This window comes from Protopterus annectens, chromosome 14.part0, assembly GCF_019279795.1.
Source record: "Protopterus annectens isolate FY-2018-M chromosome 14.part0, PAN1.0, whole genome shotgun sequence".
Classification (NCBI taxonomy): domain Eukaryota; kingdom Metazoa; phylum Chordata; order Ceratodontiformes; family Protopteridae; genus Protopterus; species Protopterus annectens.
In genome coordinates, this window is record NC_056748.1 from 668,058,943 (window position 1) to 668,083,942 (window position 25,000).

The 25,000-nt window shown below is 36.3% G+C and overlaps 1 protein-coding gene across 1 annotated transcript in view; it reads left to right on the forward strand.

Moving 5' to 3' along the window:
- Positions 1–25,000, forward strand: part of ASAH2 (N-acylsphingosine amidohydrolase 2) — a 426,905-nt gene that overhangs the window by 338,331 nt on the left and 63,574 nt on the right. The window contains exons 15-17 of the mRNA XM_044056416.1: positions 2,405–2,500; positions 14,334–14,486; positions 21,725–21,784. Of these exons, the coding sequence (XP_043912351.1) occupies positions 2,405–2,500; positions 14,334–14,486; positions 21,725–21,784 (309 nt within the window). The remainder of the gene's footprint in view (positions 1–2,404; positions 2,501–14,333; positions 14,487–21,724; positions 21,785–25,000) is intronic.

Here is a 25,000-nt window from a genome sequence, read left to right on the forward strand (position 1 = left end):
TGGATGTATGTATTTTTATCTGTATAGATATAGATAGATGTGGATAAATATTATTTTGCAGTACACATATACATTTGGTGCTTTTTAGATTTTCAAATCACTAGTTTCTAAAATGTCACGATTTTAAGTCATATGATTTTGAATAGTGGTCATATGATCTTGTTTCATTTTATATACAGCTCAGTAGTATAGTTGTTATACTGATGCAATCCTTATTTCCTTGGGGCTAAAAGCACTAAATCAATTATATTACTGTCTGGTTTCTCAACAAATGAGTAATCTGCATTCTTCTGGTTTTACTGTTTTTGAATTTGACATGTTTTCGGAGGTTGGATTTTGCATTTGATTTAGACTTAGAACATTTCCTTTGCTTAACAACCAGGAGCATGAAGTCCTTGGCCTTATTGGTGATAGCCCATGGTCTGCACCATTTAGAATACCATTTGTTAGGTCTAACCTTATTAATTTGGATGTGGCCAATCACTATGTCTGCCTCAGAGAAGCTTAGCTGTGTCCTTTAATTATTCAAATAACATTATTGTGAAGATCTTTTCTGCCTCATTTCAGTTTCTCTACAGTATCAACAAAGATTCATTAGCCTTACTTGAGAGAAGTTCATTACTATCAAGCGTTATTCCCGTCACCATTTTAAGGTATGACTTAGCCATCATGTAACAGCCTTTCTTTACAAGACCATACAGTAGGAGCATCATCTAGGCCTGTCATCATGAGTCCATATGGATTTTCTCTGGCCACAGACTATAAGGAGTGAGAGGACCTCCCACACACTGCTTTCCTAAACAAGGAAGATGAGTCTGTTCCTTGTTCCAGTCCATAATGGAATGTAAACTAATCATCTCCTATACCTGCCTTAGTCCTTTCAAAGTTGTGCTTATCAGGAGGGCAAAGTAGGTCTGTTCCTTTACCAAATGACAGTGTAAAAGAGCCCTGGCTGTCTCAAATTCCTTCTTCTAATAACTTCTTTCCTTAACCTTCCCTTCATGTTCAGAGTCTTCCTCTTTTATGTGTCTGATTAGCACTTAAGAAGATCCTAGCTAATGAGATCTGACTCTGTTAGCCTAAGCCTGTCTTGCCTAACTTGCCTAACATTTAGCACTAAAGTGGAAGGAAGCTGATACAAATAGTCTTTCACTAGCCCACCTTCTAAACATGTGGAAATACTGCTCAGATGTTCCTTTTATGAATGTAGAGTGTAATGCATTCCCTCAAAGTATTAGGAAAATCACTCTCTCTTTCTCTGCTATATATAGGAGGCTCTTATTTCCATTGCTTAATGTTACTCGTGCAGTGATGTATCCAGTAGAAAACTTGATTAAATTAATTATAACGGCTAAGGAATAGGAAAATGGTGCTGTATAGCTGTATGTCCAGAAATCATGTACTCATGTACAGTTTGAAGCTGTGGATGACAACTGCTTGGATATTTAAGTATTTTCAGTTCATCATATTCTAGTGAAGTTTACATCCTGTCAGCTTCACTTTTTAAGCGACTAATAAATTGTGTTTTAACAGTCTGAAGCCTGAAGCTGTGGACGACACCTAAGGTCTTTTTTCTTTGTTCATTTGTCTACCCTTGGTGTCTTTAGTAGTGGTGAGGAGAATTTATTTCCTGTACTATTTAATGTTGCATTTTTGGGCAGTTGGTCTGAATATGGTGTGGAAGGGAGTAGACCTCGGTTTGTCATTTAATAAATAAATTCCTCATTACCAGTATCACACAGACTTCCTATGATTAGTGTTTCATTAAAGTCTATAAAATCAATTCATCTGATATTCCAATTTCTCTTCTGCTGCATGTGCTGTGCCATTGCTAAGCATGAGAAACATGAACAGGTCAGTGTGCTAGAAGGAATTCTACGAGAATGTTGTTTTTTTTTTCCCCATTTTTGGGTTGTGGAAATATGGAATAATATCCTAAACCACTCTTCTGGTTCTTACTCAGTTTGTCAGAGTCACAGTTTTGTACTAAAAGCCAGAAAGTTGTTCTGTAGCTGTCAGTTTTCATCTTTTAATGTCAGAAAATGCCATGTCCAGTTTTATTGACACAGCTGAACTCTACATACTGCAAAGAGTAAGGGGATTTGCATACTTCAGTGATAATGTATCCATTTGTAATATGGACTAGGTAGATTACTCATCATTTCTGATTGTTTAATGTCTAGTTATTAGGACATATTTCTGTCTTTACAAAGGTTTCTGCTTTTCCCCTTACCTATGGGGTGATCGATTGAAACTTAAAGCCATGTTAGTTGTAGTCTTTCTAATTAGAGACTGTACAATGATGGACAATACTTACATAAATACATATAGACTAACCATCATATTCATTTCAGTTCATTACAACAATCTGAAAAAAGATAAGTATTTTGTATCTGTTACACAGGTACAGCGCTATGAATCAGCATCCACCATTTATGGCCCTCATACTCTGTCTGCATATATCCAGTTGTTTCGTGGCCTGGCCAGAGCTATTGCACAGGTACGGATAATACTTTCTCTGTTTTGTATGTACATCAGCAGAAAAATAATCACTGAAAACCACAGAAATTTCACATTGCATTACAGAGATATTCACTATAACAAGGACGTTTAACAAAATGGAGTAAAATCTTTTCATTGAGTTGTGCAGTATTAATTTGTTACATTGTGAATTTCATCGAAATGTTTTTCTTCTCTACATTAGGTATGATTTTGTTTGCTAGTAGTCATTCACCTGCTGAATTGTACTCTACTGCATTTTGTACAGGACATGAGATTATTCATATCTGAAGAGTGGGGAGGAGCAAAGGAGTCATATAAATAGTACACTAAATGGTGTGAGCATACTGTACCATATTTCCTTTTTATTGATTGTCATTTTCCAAATTTTTCAAAGGAAGCTGAACCTTTAAAATTAGATGGGGAAGTTTATGAAGGATGCATTGATATAAGATAATTTAGTTCCTGGTCAAACATTGCATTTTGTTAAATATGCCATTAAACATATAGACCCAGTTTTAAAAGACTTGCTCCTAGTTACTTACTGCTGCATAAACCTGCTTTATTGATGGGCCTTCCATCCATCCATACTCCGTTTTCCCATTTTTACACATGGGATCGGGGTGTCACTTCAACAGTGACAATCGTCTAGAGCCAAGGTTTACACTGCCAGATGGCTAGTCCTGCCACCGTTGTTCTTCCACATCTCACACTCACACATTAGGCAAATTTATAATGTCCAATCCACCTACTGAATGTCTTTGGAATGTGGGAGGAAACTGGAGCACTTGAAGGAAACCCATATGAGGATTTTCTTATGCCAGTGTAAATCGTGTGTATTGAGAGTAAGTATTTTGCAATTGGCACATAGTGTTAACAAAATAACTTTTGGTTCCTTGAAATTGTCCACTAACAGCATGACATTGTTCAGTGCAGGGTGAACATAAGAGGCCTCAAAATAGTGCCAGTTGCTTATCCAGCAGAGGTGTAGCTAGCAAACTATTCTGGCTTCAGTGCCATCCCTAGATAAAGGATGATACTTATTGAAAAAAATAAATGCTTTAATTTTAAAATGTAGTAACGACATTCCTGCTACAAAGCAACTGCTGCAGTCCACACATGGAGCACTAAAGCACTTATTTATTTATTACATTTGTTTACTGGATAGTGTCAGATTGGACCAGGGGCCCATTTTCAGCTGACACCCAGGGAGAAAAGTTCCACAGTATTACAAAAGCAACAATATTTCAAAGAATATTTTAAAGAATACAATCCAGTCAGTAGTACAGTACCATGTAAGAACACATAATCTTAATAGTACAGTTCAATCTAAAGAGTAAAACAGGAACTATTACAGAAACAAGCAATAGGGCAATACAAGTACTGGAATAATTTCTATACTCAGACAAATTGATATCAGAGGAATAGGAGAGTTACTGAGAACTGTAATAGATGTGGGAATATAATTATCCAGGTGAGTGGCAGGAGCACAGCCAGTGGTTAGTCAAGTGTTCCTTTAGGAGTGATTTGAACTGGTTGTGGTTGGGTTTTTTTTTGCTATTGACTCTGGAAGAGTGTTCCGGAGTTTGGCTATTGTGTGTGAATAGAGGGGGTTGCCATGGCCATTGTGGGAGTTGGAAACCTTGAGTAAAAGTTTGTAATAGGATCTGAGAGTTCTATGTTTGCTACTGGGTTGGACTAAATAGGAGATTGCTGAGCAGTAATTAGGATGATACATTATTTTGTGGGTTGAGATTAGCTGATTATATGATAACAGGTTGGGTAGTTCTACCCAGTATAGCTGTGAGAGGGCTGCACAGTGGTGGGATCTGTGTGGGTGATTAGTGGCATATTTAACAATCACCCTTCAAGGTTCTTGCCGTCTGATTTTCGGGGTTTGTGAATATAAGTGATCCATATAGGAGGGTGGATAAGCAGATGTGTGTAAGCAGTGGCTAACCTGGCATTGGGAGTTAGGAATGGTTTGACCCTATATAGGGTACCTAGTTTGATGTGGACCTTTTTGATAGTTTGTGTGATATGCATATTAAATTTGAGGTGATCATCTATGGTAATGCTCAAAAGCTTATTGTGGTTAGTGGGGGTTATCCTGGTTCCATTTTTGGCAGTGATTGAGAAAGGAGGCAGAGAAGATTTGGGTTTTCTGTTAGTAAAAACTAAGATTTTGGTTTTGTTGGGATGTAAAATGAGTTGGTGCTGTGAGAGGTATGTTTCAATGTCCTGAAAAGATGATTGCAGTTTTAGCTGGAGTTTGTGGGGTGAGGAGGCAGAGCAGATAAGGGTAGCATCATTAGCTTTCTGTACTATGGAAGCTAGTTGCGTTGCAAAACTAAGATTGTTTGTGAATATGATAGGGAAGAGGACCGAGTGTAGAACCCTGGGGTATACCCACAGAGATGGGGAGTAGCAAGGAAAGAGTTTTCACATTTTGTGGCCTGTTGTTGATTGGAAAGATAGCTATGGAACCAGGTTAGGATTGAAGGACTGAGGCCATAGGAGGACAGTTTAAGTAGTAGCTGGTGGGATACAGTGTCAAAGGCTTTGGACATATCAAGAAAGATGGAAGAAACAAGCTGGCCTTCATTCATGAGGTGGTGGATAGAGTTGGTGAAAGTTAGGAGGGCGGTGCTGATACTATGTTTGGGTCTAAAGCCATGCTGAATACTGGAAAGGAGGTTATTGTTTAGGAAGTAGTTAATGAGTTGGTTGTGGATACATTTTTCTAGGATTTTTGCAAGGGGGGGTGACTATGGGGCAATAGTTCTTTGGAGGGGCCACCTTTGTGGAGGGGTATGATATGAGATGTTTTCCAAAGGAGTGGAATATATTGTTTTTTAATAGAGCAATTAATCAAAATTGAAATAGAGTAAGCAATAGATGAAGCAGCAAGTTTTAGGAATTCATTTGGGAGTTTGTCAGCATCTATGCAGCATGGTTTAAGTTTAGATAAGAGGGTCTTTATATAACTTGGATGGGAGAGAAAGAGTTGTGTACATCTTGGGCAGGGGTGGGGACAGAGAGTGGTTGGAATGGATGGTTGTTCAGTGGAGACGTGATGGTGTTGAAGAAGTGGGTGTTGAATTGTGTTGAGATGGGGTCTGAGTTGTTTCTGGTGACTGGGAGAGGGGTCGACATATGACCAGGGTTAATAAGCTGGTTGATGAATTGCCAGAATTTTGGGGGGTTCTTTAGGTGTTTCTGTTGACAGGAAAAGAAGTATGCTGTTTGTCTTTTCTGATCTGTTTCTATTAGATTTCTTAGTTGCTGATAAGTTAAGAAGTTAGTTCTGTCTTTGGAAATATGGTATGCTGACCAGGCTTTGTCTCTATGCTTCATTCATAGTTTAGTGTCTTTGGAGAGCCACAGGAGTGGCTTAGATTTAGTACACACTTTTCTAGTAGGGGCAAGAGTATTCAGGATTGTAAGGAAGGTTTCATTAAAGTACTGGGCAGCAGCCTCTAGCTGTAGGTATTTAGGTGGTGTCCAGTCACTTTGTTGGAGTAGGAGGTTAAAGTTAGTGGGGGAGAAGTTTTTATTTGTAATGATATATTTATATATGATGTTGCTTTGTGTATGTACATGCTTTCTGTATAGAAAGGTTGGACAGTGATCACTGAGGGAGTCAGGTAGGCAACTGGCTAAGTAACTTAGGTTAGGTTTGTTAGGATCCAGTCTAATGTTGGCTGCTTGGTGTGTTTGTCTGTGTGGGTTGGGCAGGTTATTCTTTTTGTGAAGATGAAAAGATTTATAAAAGTGTATGGGATATTTGATGTGCAGGTTTGCCAATCCAGGTTAAAGTCACCAAGCACAATAGTTTCTTGGGTGAATTTGGTAGCAGCCCATTGAAGTAGATTTTCAATGCTGGGAAGATTATTGCCAGGTGGAAGATAGGTGGCTATAATAAGTATGGCTTTGTTTTGATTGATTTCAAGGCAGGTAACTAGTATTTCAGAGTTGGGTAGATCAGGGGGTGCAAGTTAATTGTACGACTTTGAGGGTGTCTTTAAACATAATAGCAACACCACCTCCATGTTTGTTAACTCTGTCTTGTCTTATAATGTTATAGCCAGCAGTAATAATCTCCCTGTCTTTAATATGGGGCTTTAGCCAGGTTTCTGTTACAGCTATATCTGGTGAGTAGGTGGCCAGGGCAGCGTGGAATTCACTGATTTTATTTATGATGTTACAGCGGTTTAGATTTAGAATTAGCAGGTCAAAGTTAGATGTTTTGTGAAAGGGGGGGTAGGGATGAGCATGTGTACTGGATTGGGTATAGGTTGTAGGTCTGGGCGATGGGGAAGTAGTAGACATGGAGAGTTGATGTCATTGGGACCTGGGTTGGGATGGATTTCAGCCTGTAGTTTTATTTGTGCAATGGAGTGCAGTAGAAGTCTAATTTTGATTGTTAGTTTGTGGTATTTGGTGGGTGGGGAACTAGGTTCATGGGTGTGTAAGAGTTTGAAAGGAGAGTGGATGTGTGATGGAAGAATTGTGGGTTAATGTTAATATATGTGTTGAATTGTGAGTGGAGTGTAGATAGTAGAAGTGTTGGTGAGTGTAGATAATTGAGTTGGTATGAATGGGGGAGTTGGACATGTAGGTGTGGTAAAGAAAGTGGAGAAGTAGAGCATTAGTAAGAATGGAGAAGAGGAATTGCATGGTTTGTGGGTGAGGGGGTGTGGGGATGTGTATAGAGATGTGAGATGAGAGGGGTGGAGTGGGTAGGTGCATCTAGTAAGGATTCTGGGAAGGAGGGTGAGGATAGGATGTTGAGTGTAGGGGATGTGGTTAGGTTAGGTATAAATGTAATGAAAATGGGGTATTGGTTTATTTTCACATGGCTATTTATTACCTACAGTGAAAAAATGAACTTGTTATATAGAAGACGGGTCTACATTATATTGTTGAAATGACATTAAAGTTAATGCCGTTTCGATGACCAATATAGAGTGTAATTCGGAAACAGTGAAACCCCAGGTCACCAATTTTTTTCCTATGGAAGAATCGGTAGATCAACAAGACACAGCACATCAGTAAAAACATTTCAAACTGGGGGCTTTGCCCCCCAACTAAGCATACCAACTCTGAGATCAGACTACATTGGAGTAAAGGGAAATATCACGGGTTAGGCCAAGCAATTTCTTTCCTTAGGAAAGAAATTGCTGACCTGAGCTTTTGCTGTTTTGGGATTTTGCTCTATATTTGTCGTCTAAACAGCATTCACTGTAATGCCATTTTGACAATATAATACAGACCCATAAAAGACACTGTATTCAACAATTTTTGATTTTGATTACCTGTTTCTTTTTAAGTTGCATATCTCGCACTTTGCTTTATTTTAAATCCTGTAATTGGACTAATTCAAAAATCTTACCCAAGTACCATTTCAACATTAAATATAAGAGAAACTGAAAGAAAATGACAAACATTATTAACAGTCTTATTGTAACTAATCTGATAATGACAATTTACATCAACCTTATTTCTATGCAACTAATATGAGCTGCAAACTAGATACTTTAATTCATAATTAGCTATGCTACATACCTGGCTAATTAAAATACTCAACAATCCATCTCTTCATTCATTACACATCTCCCACAGTTGCTTAATATTAAACACAGAAGCCTCTATTTCATTAATCCTGTCATTTTTTATTTCTATATAGTTGATGACCAAGATTTAGATGTAGCTAGTTGGGCTGTAATTGTGCCCTTAGTTTTTGTCCGTTTTTTGTTGCTGTTGATTTTTGTGTAGTATTGTTGTATTATGTAAACCCACTAACCCTTTTTATATTTTCTCTCTGCCAAGTATTGCTTTTTTATGTGTTGTCTCCTACATCTCTCCTGTACTTTCTGACATATTTCTCTCTTTATTTTCATTTTATATTTCTTTTTTTCAGTTCTCTGCACACCTTTTTCTGCCTTTTCTGTCCCATTCACATACATCTCTGGCACATACATGTAACTTGCATTTACTCCAGATTTTCTGTGTTGTACTTTTTGATCTTTAAGCCCAACCTTTGTATTTCTTCTCTAACTCTCCTTTCTGTTTTCATCCTCCTTCCATTTCATAATGACTGGGAAAAGAAGTATTGTATATAAATTTGTGTTCAGTACCCTTATAATAAAATGTTTTTTTCTCTGAGACCAGCTATCTCAACTCCTATGTATTTAAACTTTTTACTCTACTGGTCAATGTGGTATTACAATCATTAAACTTTTGATGTAATAATAGTTTTAAAAATTTCACTTTATGTATCTCTTAGGTTTTATTGTTCATTTTCTGTGAGCTTTTTCCCATGGACCAACAGTGAAAATGGGCTTTCTAGCCAGTTGGACATTCTCAGTAAGCAAATGAAAGAATGAGTGGAGCGAAAGAGTAAATAAATAACTAAAATAGTTGCATTTTAAGGAAAAAAAAAACATATTCTTGTTCAACAGCATGCAACAAACATTTCTATATTCAGAGATTTAGCAATGACTGTCTAACTGTAGTGTTACTCATACCACTGAGCATTAGGATTTGCTTATACTAGAGGGAAGGGTCTGTTACCTATCATATTGAGTACCACTGTCAAGTTGTTTTTTTGCAGTTTAGGGTCTTTGGGGAGAGATGTATCTTGGCAAATGCAATGGTGAGACATGTATATAGGCTATAGATTCATGACTGTTTTATTTCTGCTTCTGAGGAGCAGTACTGAAAAACAGATTGCTTGATGGAAGTGCCATTGTCTGAAGAGGTATGTATTATTATACAGAAGCATAACAAGGGTTTACTAAAGGGAGCAACCATCCTGGGTGTAAGGTATTAGGGGGATCGATCAGGAAGTTTCTGCATTATTTGTTGCAGCTGTTCAATTAATGAGCTAAGGGAAGAGATGACCATATCAAGGACAGGCACTGGGCACTAGATGAGACAGCTATCGCTCTGACATTATGACTGCTAACTGCAGACCATAAGTGAAAGGAAAGCTTATATTTTATCTTGGTTTGTTCATTGGTAAATGTTAGGCAATCAGATTGTAGGCACTTACAAGCCTAGTCAAAAAAATCATACTGAGAAATTCCCTCAAGCATTCTGGAGGGCATTTCATGACAGTCTTGGGGAGATTTTAAAGCTGCCCATCAATTATCATAGTCTAACTTGAAAGGTTGTATGGGTGCTACCCAACTGGACATGTAATGGAACTTTGCTCCAAATATGGGAGATGTGTTAGAATATGAATGTATCATAACAGCATGTCTTATTTTCCTATTGTTAAAGGTTTAGGTCCTTTAACCTGGTATTTAAAGAACTGTTGTGTGAATGAATAGGAGGTCAAGGGGGTTGGTTCTTTCGTTGTTCAAAAGGCTAGATGCAGATCATCATGAAGGAGTCTGTAAGAGATATGTTGCAGGGAAATGGATGCCAGTTTGTCCAGATAACTGAGGATCTTTTGGCCATTGTGCCTTTTCCTTAGGAAACTTTGATGCCTTTCAAGATGAGTGATATTTAATACATACCAAAAGAGGCAATATATTTTATAGTGAGTATTATAAGAGATTAATAAAGGGGAACTCAGTTTTTTGATCTAGATACCTTTAGAAATTAGTTAAGCCAGCTAGAAGGATTTCCAAACCACTATGGAGACATGATGGTCATATATAATAAAAAAACTATGAGCAAGAGTGCCTAGATCCTTTCTGACAGTATCTGGCTGGATGAGTATATCACGTATATATTATGAAGTACAAATGTTTTATTTACCAAAATATACTATACCATATTTTTTCCTGTTTACATTGACACTGTTGCCCTTATACCAACTGTTAACATAACCTAACCCTTGCTGGAACATTTGTGAGTCGGTGAGGAACAACTATGCTAAATACTTTAAAATTGTTTTACCTTGAAAGTCTGATTTGCAATAACAAGTTTCTGTTCTAACAGCTTTGTATCAAAATGCATAGTATTAGTGCAGCTATCAGTGGAAAAGCACTGAGAAGTATTCAAATGCACACAGTACTTGTATGATTTATGTGCTCAGAACTCACTTCTCATTCACTTTTAAACAGGCCATTTACCTATAGGAACGCCCTCCTCTCTATGTATTGTAAAGTTTAAAGCAGCTACATCAATAAATAAAATATGTGCATTAATTAGTTCACCATTTCATACATGAGACATGTAGGTTGTTAGACAAACCAGTTAGCTATCCACTACACAGCACATTGAGTTATATTCAGATTTACAAGTCTGTCAATAACACTGGCATGAAGAGTATTGTCAAAGGCTTTGTCCAGGTATAAAAATGCTGTTTGCATTACATAAATGATATCCACTGCTTTGGTGGCTATTTAGAAAAAAAAGTCCAGAAAGACATCTACGCGGCCAAGCAATTCAAGAACTCACTCAGCCATGTAGGTCAGTATGGCCACCTCCACTAGGACATAGTTTTAAACACAGCCAAAAGGTCGTATTCAACTGCATGCCAAAATGTAGTACAAGGAATCAGGGTAGGGGAGGGGATCGACTAGACACCAGGGATTACTGTTAGTGTTATAATGGTACCAGTATTATAACAGGGATTGGGGGGAATGCGCTAGACCACCAGTGATTATACTTAAATGTCAGTGCCGTAATGGCATCAGCAGCAGGACAGGGATTGGGGATGATTGTATTCACTAGACCAGCAGGGCATAATGGATAGGTGACATAATGACACATCAACTACTATGGGGTGGGGGGAACCACAAGAGAGCAGACAGGTAATGAACAGGTACAGGTGTGCATGAATATGTGTGTATGTTCATGTTGTGCTTAGAAAAGTGACTGGATGGAATGCCACCACCTACATGAGCAACAGTTACTACTACAACTTGCAAGTCATCAATGATCTTACACATCATGGTTGTAAATGCGATTCAGAGACATGTAAATTAGCTGATAATGAAGTCATTGTAGCTAACATGTCTCATAGTTGCAAATGGGTGTGCCTTGAGTGGAGGACCTTTTAAGCACAAGCCATGTGGCTCATACTAAGGTATTTAATGAATCACTGGTGATATACTGCATAGCTTTATATGTGAGGATAGTAAGCCTATTGGGTATGCAGTTACTAGGGTCCATGGTTGGGCTGCCTTCATGTAACTGCATTACACTGACTGTTTTCCAGGCTTTGGAAAAATTGGTGGAACAGAGGCTTAAATTATTGATGATTGTGACTAGCTTTCTGATAATAACCAGCTTTGTTACGTGTTTGAGGCATGGATGCCAAGATATTCACCTGAAGAGAGAAGTGAAATGAGGCTTGAATGGTGTCTCTTGAGAGCTATGGGGAGATGACGATATTTTGAATTGTATGGAATTTAATCTTCTCCCTGTACTAGCAGCTTGTTGAAAAATATATAGGAAGGAGCATGAAGCATTTTACAGCTTTGAAAAATGTAAAAGCTGTCCCACAAAGAGCAGACAGGAGAGAAGTGCCTCTTCTATGAACAAATGGCTTTGAGAGCTGCTTGATACTTTCATCTGGCACAATTTTGTGTGTGACACAATGTGTGTAACAGCATTTAAGGGTTTAGAACACACTTTGGAAACTTCTGTGGTGGCTGATCTGATGCTAAAAAGATGCTTAAAACCTCCTAAGTTCTAAACAGCATTGCTTTTTTTCTACAAATAAGAGCATAACTGTGGCACTCCATGCACTGCAAAGAAGTTAAATGCAGGTTCAGAAAGTCAGTATTTTGTAGTGATAAGCAGGCAACTTGGTATGTTATCTTGGTCCTTGGCTGAGGTTGTGGTAGCTTTTGAGTAGCTTGTTGCTTCTTTTAAATTACAGGGGTTGTTTGCCACAGGGTAATGTGTCATGCAGCTGTCTCATTAAATGGTAGGACAAAATTACCACAATATATTAAAAGAAAAAAAAAAGTATATTTTAAAATATCTAAGTGCAAATGCTCTGCATCTTCTACATTATTTTATTAAAATATTTAGTTTTTAAACATTTTAAGTTGCTACTTAGCAAAGAAAGGTTGCTTATTTTCTTCTGCAGCTCAAGTTTATTAAAAAAGAATAGATATTATTGTTTCTTTCACAGAAAAAGTCACTTTGTAAGGGGAGAGCACAGCAGTAATTTTTATAATCCACATTAAGCAATTATGGCATGGGAGCTTCAACATGTATGTGCAAAGAGAAAAGTAATGGACTGTTAGCTGTGCATTAATAGTCCCATGATTCACAATTGTTGTGCATTAATAGTCCCATGATTCACCATTGCTGTGCATTTATAGTCCCATGATTCACCATTGCTGTGCATTAATAGTCCCATGATTCACCATTGCTGTGCATTAATAGTCCCATGATTCACCATTGCTGTGCATTAATAGTCCCATGATTCACCATTGTTGTGCATTAATAGTCCCATGATTCACCATTGCTGTGCAGTAATAGTCCCATGATTCACCTTTGCTGTGCATTAATAGTCCCATGATTCACCATTGCTGTGCATTAATAGTCCCATGATTCACCATTTTTTTACACTATCTGATTGGTTTGTTCCATTTTATAACCCAGCTGATAATATAAATTAGATGCCACTGAAATAACACCAAGTAGGAACTTGAAATAATGTAGCACTCTTCCATCAGATAAACCATAAGACTATTAATTAGACCATTGGCTGTAAAAAAACACCAACAGAACATAGCTATACTGTGTGTAAATTTAATTTATTTATTTGTGTAATCCAAAGCATCTTGAAAGTCTGTTGGAATTAACTATTAAAATGCTCTGGCTATATTCTAAACTTTGTTCAAATAAATTAGTATACATTGATTTTAAATGCTTTAAGTTTAGTATACTTGATTTTATTAAAATTGATATGAGGGGAGGTGATTGGCAAAATATACTATATAAAAGAGTTGTTGTGGCAACTTTAGTTTAAACGTGTATCACCAATATTATGTATTCATTATTAACATATTATTAATATATATTTATGATTTTTAAACATCAGTTTTATTTTTATATATAAAAAATATATACATATGTATATAAATACTAAAATAATTTTCATTTTTATTATATATTAAAGATTCTTATTCAATAAATGTATTAATTAAATTCATTCATTATACATTTTGTTTGATATTCATGAGAAGTGCTATTCAATGTTGGGCATTGGCTAATTCTGCACCAATGATTTTTAGTTTTTTGAATTTTAACTGTGGAGCTATATTCTAAACTCCCTCTGCATATTATGTCATTGTAGACTTTAATTAAACATATGTCAAGTGCCTTAGTTAAGATTTTAGATTTCTTATTTTAACATTGATAGAACTATAATTTAACACTGTGTTCATCTCCTTCTCTTTTAATAGCATCTATATTAGGTCAGATTATATACGTTGAAGATGCCAAGTTATAAATGTGGTGAAGAAGCTGTATAACAAATGGACAAAACGTAGCAAAATAGTGTACATCAGGGACTTACATTTTGGCTTGAGGAATAATTATTTTGACCATATATAATTCTGTTTGTTAACAATATGCCATGCTTCCACAAATAGTTTCTTGATCCCATTGAGATCTCTTTTCACTACAAAAGACTTGCCAGTATTTTCTATGCTGCAATGAGCTTAAAATTTGCATTAACTGTAGACATGTCTAGTAGAATAGGAATAACCTACATGCCTGGCTCATTCTGAACATGCTTTTTCTGTGAATATGTGAATGTTATTTTTGTTTTGCTGCTTTAGATGTTTTATAGACATAATTTGCAAATGACCTCAGACCTTAATGTTAATGAAAAATTTTAATTTCTTTTTCAGAATTCAATTGGCAATCTGCCTAAAGGTCCAGAACCTCCATTCTATAGTGAAGATCTACTATTTTCACTGTTAGCGGACAATCTTGCTGACTCAAAGCCTGTAAACACATCATTTGGAGATGTAATAAAAGACACAATGCCACTGTACAGAACAGTAAGAAATATTTTTATAGAGTAAATTTAGTGGTTATCTTTGCTCATTTTGCACAATGTATGCATTGATTATAAGACATGGAGCTCTTAAGCTGCTTTTTGAATGCAGCTGAACAATATAATTATGATACAAACAATTGCAAAAGTGTACCATTTACATATTAACACTTAAATCTATAAAGTGATTCACCAGAACATTACTATGTATTTTGATTCTTCATGATTTATAGTATGAAAAAAACTTATAATTTAAGTAATTCATTTGTATATTTGTTTTTGTTTGCTAAAAATATCCAGCTGGAAAAACAAGCCCTTTTTCAGTGGAGGCCTGGGGAGAAAAATTCCATAAAAATTTATAACAGCAGTACATATACAACATACAGAATATACATTTATCAGTATTACATTCAAAGTTCCATGGTTTACAGTAGTATTTGCACAATATACAGAACGCTCAGATAACTTTAGCAGCATTAGACACAAAGTGAGGATGACTAAAGCAGATAAATGTGAAATAAACAAGTACAGTTTGCAGAACTATATTTATCAGAGATGGCACTAATTAGCAATCTAAAAGGAAAAAAAGTGTACACCTGAGGACTGGTTTGGTTTTAACAGACCAGGAGATTTAAATTGTAAACATCTTATCTGAATAGTTTCCTGAATCTTGCTCTCTCTACTGAATGGAGGTTCAAGCTTTGGTGTATTTCTTGAATAATACTCTCATATTCAGGTGCCACTGGATACATTTGTATCAAAGAATGCTAGAATCATTAAGCATTACTAAAACAGTATACTGAAAAAGTTACGTAGTTTCACTAATGTAGTCTTGTCCCATTGGATTGTGCCTTCTACATGTTCTGTATCTTCAGATTTGGGAAAAGTAGGTTTTAGGAAATACAATGATAAAAATATATGACACATTTTTGTAGTGTTTTGGAAAGTAAGTAAAAAGATTTGTAAAGCAAATATATGTCAACTAATTGCTATTTAGATGCTCTTATCTTTGGAAATGCTTTGTAAGTATGGTAGTTTTATTGACCTCCGTTCCTCGGTCCATCAACTGTTAATCTTAGATACCATCTGTCCAAACAACTGTCATAGTACTTGTTTTTTTGTCTGTCCCATAGAAATACACTGTTCTTGACTTTCACATAGAAATGCACTTAACTTGATTGGACTGATTGGACCTCATTGCGTGTTAAGCTTGAGGGTATAACATAGTTATGTTATCCCCCAAGTATAACGTAATGATGTTGTACATTAATTGTTTGTTATAAGAACTCTTTTGCTTTTTTTTCACTTTCATGGAGTTCAAAAAGTGGCAGTGGAATAGATTTAACTGATAGAGAAACACGACACCCATTAACAAATTACTTGTGCTACTTTTGTGAATGCTGCTTTAAACTAGAGATGTGCCTTCTTTCACTTCCTTGCATCACAGAAGGACTCTTTGAGCAAGATAGCATTTCTGTCTACTTTACATTTGAAGAATTAAGATGACAGTGTCAGGATAATGATAGTGTATTGAATCAAACATACATACATGACTGCAAAGCTTAAGTCAAGCACGCAGACATGATTCATAAATAGACAATGATGAGGGAGAAAATTGTTAAAAAGCCAGCAGTGAAAATACTGCTACAAGAACCGTTGGAGATGTAATCCTGATTGGAGCATTTATTCATTTTGAACTTGCTAGTAAATAAAAGTTGTTGCTTGTCTGTTGCATACAGAAGTCTACAAGAACTTGAAGCATGTGCTATACTTTCAAGTGTACCTTGTTATGATGAAAACGCCTCAGTCTGAGTCTTAAGTCCCTGTTCCTCATTTTCCACATTTTGAAAGGGTCTGTCACATACTCAGTATTAAGGTTTGTATCACAGATAATGCCACTTTTACTGAATTGCCTTCAATTCCAAATAAATCAAAATACTTCTCTCACTCTCTTCACTGGTAATTTGGACAAATGGATGGATAACCGCAAATTCTCCAACAGTTTAGTATCCCTCTCATAGATAGGAGAAACATCCAAATTATTTCCAAATTTTTCTGTCTATTTCAGATTTGGGATGCATGGCTAGGCTTAAAAAGGCCCTTGTGGTTGTTAGCCTATTAAACACCTATGGACCTAAATATCCTTGTTCAGTTCATCTCTGGGTTATTCATGTGAAAAATATAGGGGCTAAACTCTACCATTGGAATGAACGCCTATATTCCTTGGAGTGTCTCAGTGATCAATAGCCTTGTAAATACCTAAAAACCTATGCAAGTTATAAGCTGATAGACTAAAATCCTGACAAAGAATTGCAACTTTAATGACCTAGGTTTATAAACTAAGCCTCATATCATAAAGAACTATGTATTTGGGAAAGGGAAAAAAACTTTATCAAGAAGTTATATGTTCAGAGAGAGACTATGCAGCAGCATTAGGAATTTCTTAGATGCAAGTAAATACAACTGAGACTGTTGGATGCAAAGGACAGTTTATGCAAGCCACTAGTCAATGAAACTGAAAGCAAAGTATAACAAGCAGAGAAAACATATTCTTATTTAGAAACAATGTACCAATTTCTGCTGATGCTATAACAGATGTTATCCCCACACTGGAATGCACCTAGCATGAAATAAATTGCAGTATATTTGGCAGGACCTGGGACAGTGAAAGTACAGCAGGAGGTTCACTGAACAGACAGAAGTGCTAAGTCAGTCCTGTGTCTAAACAAACCGTGAGAAGAGAGACAGATAACCCAAAAGTAGCAGAAAGAAGAACCTAACATGCTGTTGAGTGAGCAATGAGAACCAGATGGGCAAAGGGATATGTTGTGTAATTACTTGGATAGATTTATATCCTGACTCTCTAATACAAAAAAGTAGACTGTTTAATGAATGAAGTAAACAATAGTAGCTTCAGGGGATGATCAAGAAATGGGACCAGGCATATGTGGTGAAGTTGAACTTCATTATTAAGGAATCCCCAAGAGATGGGATGGTGTCAGGGAACAGCAATGTAACTGAGCAGGAATTTCATTTATTTATTTAACAAATGGATTTATTTAATTTATGTAAGTATTTATTTATTTTGGTTTCTTCCTTTTTTTTTTTGATTTCCTTATTTGTTCTCCACTTGACAACTATCAAGTCCCCCTCTCAGTCAATTGACTCATTCATTCTTCCTTCACAAGTAGTAAGACGTGATGGTGGGGCATCATTAAGACAACCATAAAGTTTATTTTTTACAGACCCTATCCCTTTCCATATGCCAAAAGAATCATTCAAGAGATTGGAATGCATTGGACCACTGTGAGCTGTGAACAAGCCTCCATGTGTGAGTGATTAAATGTCCCTATCCCCTCATATGCTCCTTAGTCTCCAACTGAGAGTCTACCATGATGGGTATGTTCAGGCACATGCCCGTATTTCCTCCACTGAATAGGTGACAGATGGCTTATCCAGCTCACTCCTGTCCTGACCTCCCTCATGCTAAATTCAAGCAGGTGCCTGAGCCACTATTTGATCTTTGGTCACCTGGTTTGTAGTCAGGGCTTTACCCTCCTTAATCAGTGGAGCTAGGAAACATTGTTTTCTGAAGTAGAAGAAGGGGTCTTTGGAGGAAACTAAATGAATATAAGGTACTGGAATTCAGTTCTTTGTCCAAGCTTAGCACTTGGCTAAAATATAGTGACACCACTAGTGGCTGTTAGAGCACGTTGCAGAAGACTAGAGCTAATGAGTGATCTCACATGTAGGTCATGTGATCAGAGCTAAAGAAAAAAGAACGTTGAGAGCACGTGGTTGTTTGAAGTTGGAAATGGAGCAAGACAATTATTTTTATTATTTGATAAAAGAGACAACATAAAGGAAAAATGGCATTAACTTGAAAGCAGTCTGACATATGGAGGATGTCCTGTTGGCAGTGACTGAGGAGGAGAAACGCAGTACAGAGGACTGATTAATAGCCCCCTTAAGTTAGGTTTCTTGTTCATGGCCATACTACAGCTGTCTGCCCGAAAGGAGCATTGGTAAACAGTAATATGCCAGATTGCCAAACAGATGTTAACTATATGCTATGTATGATGCTCTGGCTATGTTAGTGAGAGGACACTTCTTTACTGCACTAGACAATGGGCCTACATTGAAGCTGTTCACATTTAAGAAAGAAGAGTGGACACTGCTAGGGTTTTATAACTTACTTCACTGCCCTATTGGTGAAATTATTACTTGGGTGTAGTGATGCCCTTTGAATGAGCTGCTACTTGAATACATTTTCCAAGTTTTAGCACTGCATTTAAAAATATATGGTTAGAAAACATTTTGGAAACGTGTTTTACATGTTATTTGCATGACACTTGGTTCTAGGCAGAACCAAGGAGTATGTTGAAAAGGAATTCTGGCCTTTAAGAAGCTTTCCACATTCCCTTTATTGGGAACAGAAGAGCTGACCAGTACAATCCTTAACATTTATCAGGATCATTCATGATTTGGAGGGAAGGTGTCTCATTTTGCTCTTGATCTCTGTATATTCTGCCTTGAATAAGATCAATGCAATTAAGACTAATGTTTTCTTTGACACTTGGACTTTAGACCTTCAGTGTCTTTCTCAGAGGATTTATTTGATGAACTACTCAACAAGTAAGGAAGATAGTCATAATGTGTCATCCAAATCACCCACTTTTTAGAGAACCAGGATAGAACAATCTCTGTAAAAGGAAAGCAAACAAAATAAAAATATGCATCTTATAAGGAGCAGAGCCCACTGCAACACCCCAAGGAAGATCTTTGCCTCAAGGGTAAGTTACAAAACGTATTGACATGTACTTGACTGAAGTTATTACTATTTGATAAAAGCAGCTTGATATGACAAGGGACACCTCTGGACACAGCTGGACTTTAAAGGAGAAGTGGATGTGAAGATTTATCATACATTTCTTTAGTAGTTTAATTGCTCAATATCAGACCTTTTAGAATGGTTGCAAAAGCCTGGATAATCCAGCATTATGTACTGATGAAAATGGCTGGGTGGAGTGGAAATTTTGTTCATGGCCATGTTTTGCAACTGCCTGGCCCAAAGAATGAAAGCATTTGAGCTGCTGAAATACATAACCTTTTAAGAACTCAAGCCCATTTACTGTGCTTCATTTGTGTGTTTTTGGGGGTGGGGCTGAATAGGGTAAAGCTTCTGGACTGATTATACAACATTTGTGGCAATCCTGACCAGTAGTTATAACAGCTACTACTCATAGGTGATAGATGTTCACCTAGGCATAGATGCAGCAATCACTTCAAATACGTGATAAAATGATGTTTGAAGATGAAATATTTTTCTCAGTCATTCCTTCTGTTACGACTATTTATAAGAAGTGATAGGCATTGGAAGTCTCTTATTATATCTTTACTCCTGTACTTAGTAATAACAGAAAATTAAGAGTATAACACAGTTAATACCATAGATACAAAAATCAAATAAAATGACAGGCATATAAATGTGGCTAGTTTAATTTGCATTAGTATTGCATTATTTACCTATGCTTTGTGTTATTTTTATAAGTGATATTGCTCTTGGAAAATTTTTTTTTTTTTTGCTTCAAACACCTTACTGTTACAAATTTTGTGTGTAAATAACTTCCTTTGTATACGGGTACATCACATCCTTTGAAATTTAAATTGGCAAGAAAAACAGAGAGCAATGCCACCATTCATAAATTACATGCCAGTTGTAAACTATGAGAGAATTTGGGCATATATGTATTCTCTTGTGATTCAGTTTTTATTTAATATAGTTATACGGTCAGGCTTCGGAGAAAACTGAAAAAGTCCTCTAAATTTTCAAACACTTATTTAACTTTCAGCACTTATTGAGTCTTAATGGTCTTGTCAGTTAAGCAAAAGAGAGACCAAGGGGGTCACCATTATTGAACTGTGCCTAGGGCATCAGTTGGCCTTAATTTGGTCCTGCTTCAGAGATAATTTAATGGTATTTATACAGCTAATTATGCAAATAGTTGGAGCTTTTAACATTTCTATAAATATTTTAATAGGCATGCACTCATAAGAATTTTTTTCCTACCTTATAAAAGCTTGAGTTTTCTGAACAAAAGTACTGCTGACACTGTATGTTGCAGTTTCAGTTTCTCAGATGTGAAAAGTTTGTGAAAAGTTGGAGAAAAAAATACTATTCTGTATTTTTCTGCATTGTAAAATATCACAGTATTGATCCAAAACTGAAGGCACTGACTTGTATCATTGTAAAAAAAAAACTTTTTCTGAACATGTTGCTGTTGGACCTTTTTTTAACATCACCTACAGTTTGTGTGTTTGATTTATGTTCATTAACCTCATATTTAAGAAACTGAACAGGAAATTAAACATGTGCAGGCTGTTGAAGGTGTGACATTCCATAGCTACTTTTATGTTGGGGCAAACCAACTAAAACAGATCTCAGGCAGAAACAAGGCTATACAAATTCTTCTCCTAAACAATAACTGCAGTGTCCCCAGTTCCACCTGAAAAGTAGCATAGTGACACAATGTGGCATTCTCCGAATGCCAAATGGAGATTCAATGAATTGGCATGTATCATACTGCGTTTTTCATACTATGAATTAAAAAAAAAACATAGCATGATACATTCAGTATCTGTCTTCTCCTACCTTTCTCATACTGAGACAGATACTGACAGCTTATGTCACATTCATGTTAATGATAATTAATGATGTCTACATACAAAAATGAAATACTTTGTATGCAGTTCCATCAAGATACAGTCCTTGAGTATTAATTATTTTATAACAACTCATGCTTATAACACTTCTGAATAAAGTGAGAGTTGCATGTGATTCTGTTTCACAGATAAAACAGTTGAAAATTCTACTTGTCAACTCAAAACTTTCAAGTATTTTACTTTCAGTATGTATAGCTAATCTGTGCAAGCATGTCCTTTATTTCAAATTCTTCAGTTGGTTGCATCAAATTGTATGGTAATCCTGATATGTGTTTATACATGAGCTTTATCTTAAATTACAAGAACTATTGCACTTAGCAGTGTCTGGGTGAATGTATTTTGAGGCAAACAGATTGCAAAATGCATTGCTACAGTGTACTTAGTTTATTTATGAAATATATTTAATTTTGGCAGTTTGGGATAAGTACGTACATGTCACAGAATAGCTGCAGTTAGAACAACAGTAAAAGAAGTACTTCTACCTTCTTTACAATAGCTAATTAATATATTCCTTTTTAGGGAGAAGTTGTTGAAGTAACCTTCATTAGTGCAAATCTAAGGAACTCCGTTGAAAGTAGGGTAAGTTTTTTTTTAAAATTTTATTTGTTTTATTTTATTTTATTTTACATTTGTTAACCGGGAGTGTCTGACTGAGCCGAAAAGGCCCTTTTTTAGCAGAGGCCTGGGGAGAAAAGCTCCACAAAGAAAAATTACAGACACATTTAGTTATTTAGACATGATCAGTATACACACAAATTACAAGAGACATGTTTTTACAGTGGTATGTGGCACATCAACAGTTACAGTGGAGAGAACAAACAAAAAATATTAATTTAAAAATAAAGGTAATTAATAGATTTGTGGTGTACAGCTGAAATTTGGAGCATAGGTAGAATACATACATACATTATAGATTAGCCAGTGTTTGTGAGTAAGATTGAAAACTATTATCAAATACTCTAGATTTAGTATTTATACGTTATCTGCTTTCGCTAGCCTGGGGAGCAATCATGGTACTGCCAACTTTGCTTGAGATGTTGCCTGATGAGGTCTTTAAAGGAGGCTTTGGATGATGTATTTTGAATGCTAGTAGGGACAGAGTTCCATTTTTTAGCCACTGAACGTCTATAGAGTGCATCTCCAAAGCTATTGTAGCTGTTGGTGACTTCTAGTAGTAGTTTGCTTGATAATCTAATAGGCCTTTTGGCTGAGTGATGTTGTACTAGGTTTTTGAGGGCAGGACACTTATTGGGGAGGTAATAGATAGAATGACAGAGGCAGAGCTGATTGTAGGTTAGGAGGTTGGGCAGTTCAAGTCAGTGGAGCTGTCTCAAAGCAGTACAGTGATGAGTTCTATATGAGCAATTTGCAGCAAAGCGGGCAATTCTGTTATAGGAGGCTTCCATTTTGCTTAGTTCAGTTTTGTTGAGATTAGTCAGAACAAGAGATGCATAGAGTAGGGTGGATAGAAGTTGGGAGCGAGCAATGGTTGATCTTGTGTTGTTGGTAAGAAATGGTTTGATACAGTAGAGTGATCCCAGTTTGGCATTTACTTTTTTAATAGTTAAGTTGAGATGACTATCAAATTTTAGGTGGGAGTCTACGGTTATTCCCAATAGCTTAGCCTGTGCCACTGGAGCGATTGGAGTAGCATTTGTGGAGTAGAGAGTGAATTGACTGTTAGTGTTTTTGTTAGAACTGGTTATAATCATAAGCTGAGTTTTCTTTGGATTGAGGATAAATTGGGCTTTGGTAAGGTAGTTTTCAACGTCAGAGAATGCTAGTTGAGTTGCTTGCAGGAGGATGGGAATGTTTTGTGCAGCACAGATTAAGGTAGTGTCATCTGCATACTGAATGATAGATGCATGCTGTGTGGAGGTTTGGAGGTCATTTGTGAAGACTGAATAGTAGTGGTCCTAAGATAGAACCCTGTGGGACTCCTATAGTTATGGGCAGAAGAGGAGAGAGAGAATTTTCCCATTTCACAGCTTGGTACCTGTCAGTTACTTGTCAGTTTAAGACTAAGACTAAGGTTTCTGTTCTCAGAGTTGTTTTATTAATGAATTCCCAAATATGAGATCATTTTAATCTTAATCTTGCTTGTTTTACCGTATTGTTTTGCTTGCCAAACTAAATAACTTAGTTTTCATGCATTAGATAGAAATGCTAATAATTTTGTACCTAATTTGACATCATCAATTATAGATTTGATTTTACGTTGAAGCATATTGCTGAAAATGTATGGCAGTAGTTTGGAGATATCATCTGTCAGACAGCTATTTAAGGTAGGTAAACAGTCTGACAAGTTAGGTCAGCCTGCAGTACCTTATTTGTACTGCTATGTAATTTTGTTGCATTGAAGGCCAACATGCACATTTACTATGAAACTCTTTTCAACTGTCTGCTTTTCGCAGAATCACGTTTTAAGTAAAAATTGATTTAAAGATAACATGTAGAAGTTGATAAGAGAAAGGCCTGGCAGCATTAACCACCATTTTGCATGCTTAAAGCTTGAACTTGTGACCTGCGTGACAGCAGCATTGTGAGCTAGATAACAGGAGCGATAAACATCAGGCCAGATTCCAAAAGAGAAGCTCTCAGTGTGTCTGCCCTAATCCAAGAGAGTCACTCTCAGAGTAAAGTTTGCCCTAACTCCAAAAGAGTCGCTGTCAGTGTAAAGTCTGCCCTGATTCCAAAAGAGTTGCTCTCATTTTAAGTGATATACTTAAGAGTAAGGCCTATATATAAACCAGTGTACTAAGTGGGTCAGATTCCAAAACACCTGCTCGCAGTATAAGTGGCCACTTACACTAATGGTAAGTCTTTTGGAAATCGGTCCATATACTAAGATGTGTGTTTGTGTGTGTTATATGAGGAGTGAGTTGTCACATATGTATCTAGTTCTAAATGTGAAGAAGCAAGTTACACATTTAATGAAGCTACCTCTCCTATAGTACTGCCTGTGTGCACATCCAACAGCATAGTTTCCTGTTTCATTTATCAACTCTCTGCTCCCTTTCTTTGTTCAAATGGAATCCTTTTTTTTCCCATTTTGATGTATTTTTAGTATTTTCATGGCTCCCTATTGAAATGTCAGCACTTAAAATGCTGAGTGCCGACAAGCCAAAAAAAAAGACCTAAAACTCAGAGATGAGCAAATCTTGAAAATCGCTCTTCTCCTTAAAACATCTTTTTGCGGGGGATGGGGGGGTCACATTTCCCCACCCCCGAAACTTATATATATATATATATATATATATATATATATATATATATATATATAAACATCTTTTTGTGGGGGATGGGGGGGTCACATTTCCCCACCCCCGAAACGTAGAAACGTATATATATATATACATATATATATATATATATATATATATATATATATATATATATATATATATATATACTAACTATGAGATCACACCACCCTGGAGAAAAGCTAATATTCTGAGACATGGCATTTTGGACTTTATATATAGAAGTCAGATCTTTCACTCTAGCAGGTCCTGACGTTTCAGATGTTTAACATTTTGACTAGTTAACTGTTCTGTTTTTGTACCATATTTGTTTTGTATGAAATCTCACCACCAAACACATTTAGTTTGTATTAATACATTGCAATTTAAAGTAAGTATTTTGTTAGATGCTTTGTTTTCATTCATCTTCATTTTGTTTCTGCCTTTATTTGTATTTTACTACTTATTGGTATGTGTGTATGATGCTTAAGTTTCTTCTTCTTTTTTAGATTGTTTGGGCTTTTGTAGACTTTATTAGTAGAGGTTGGGTGGT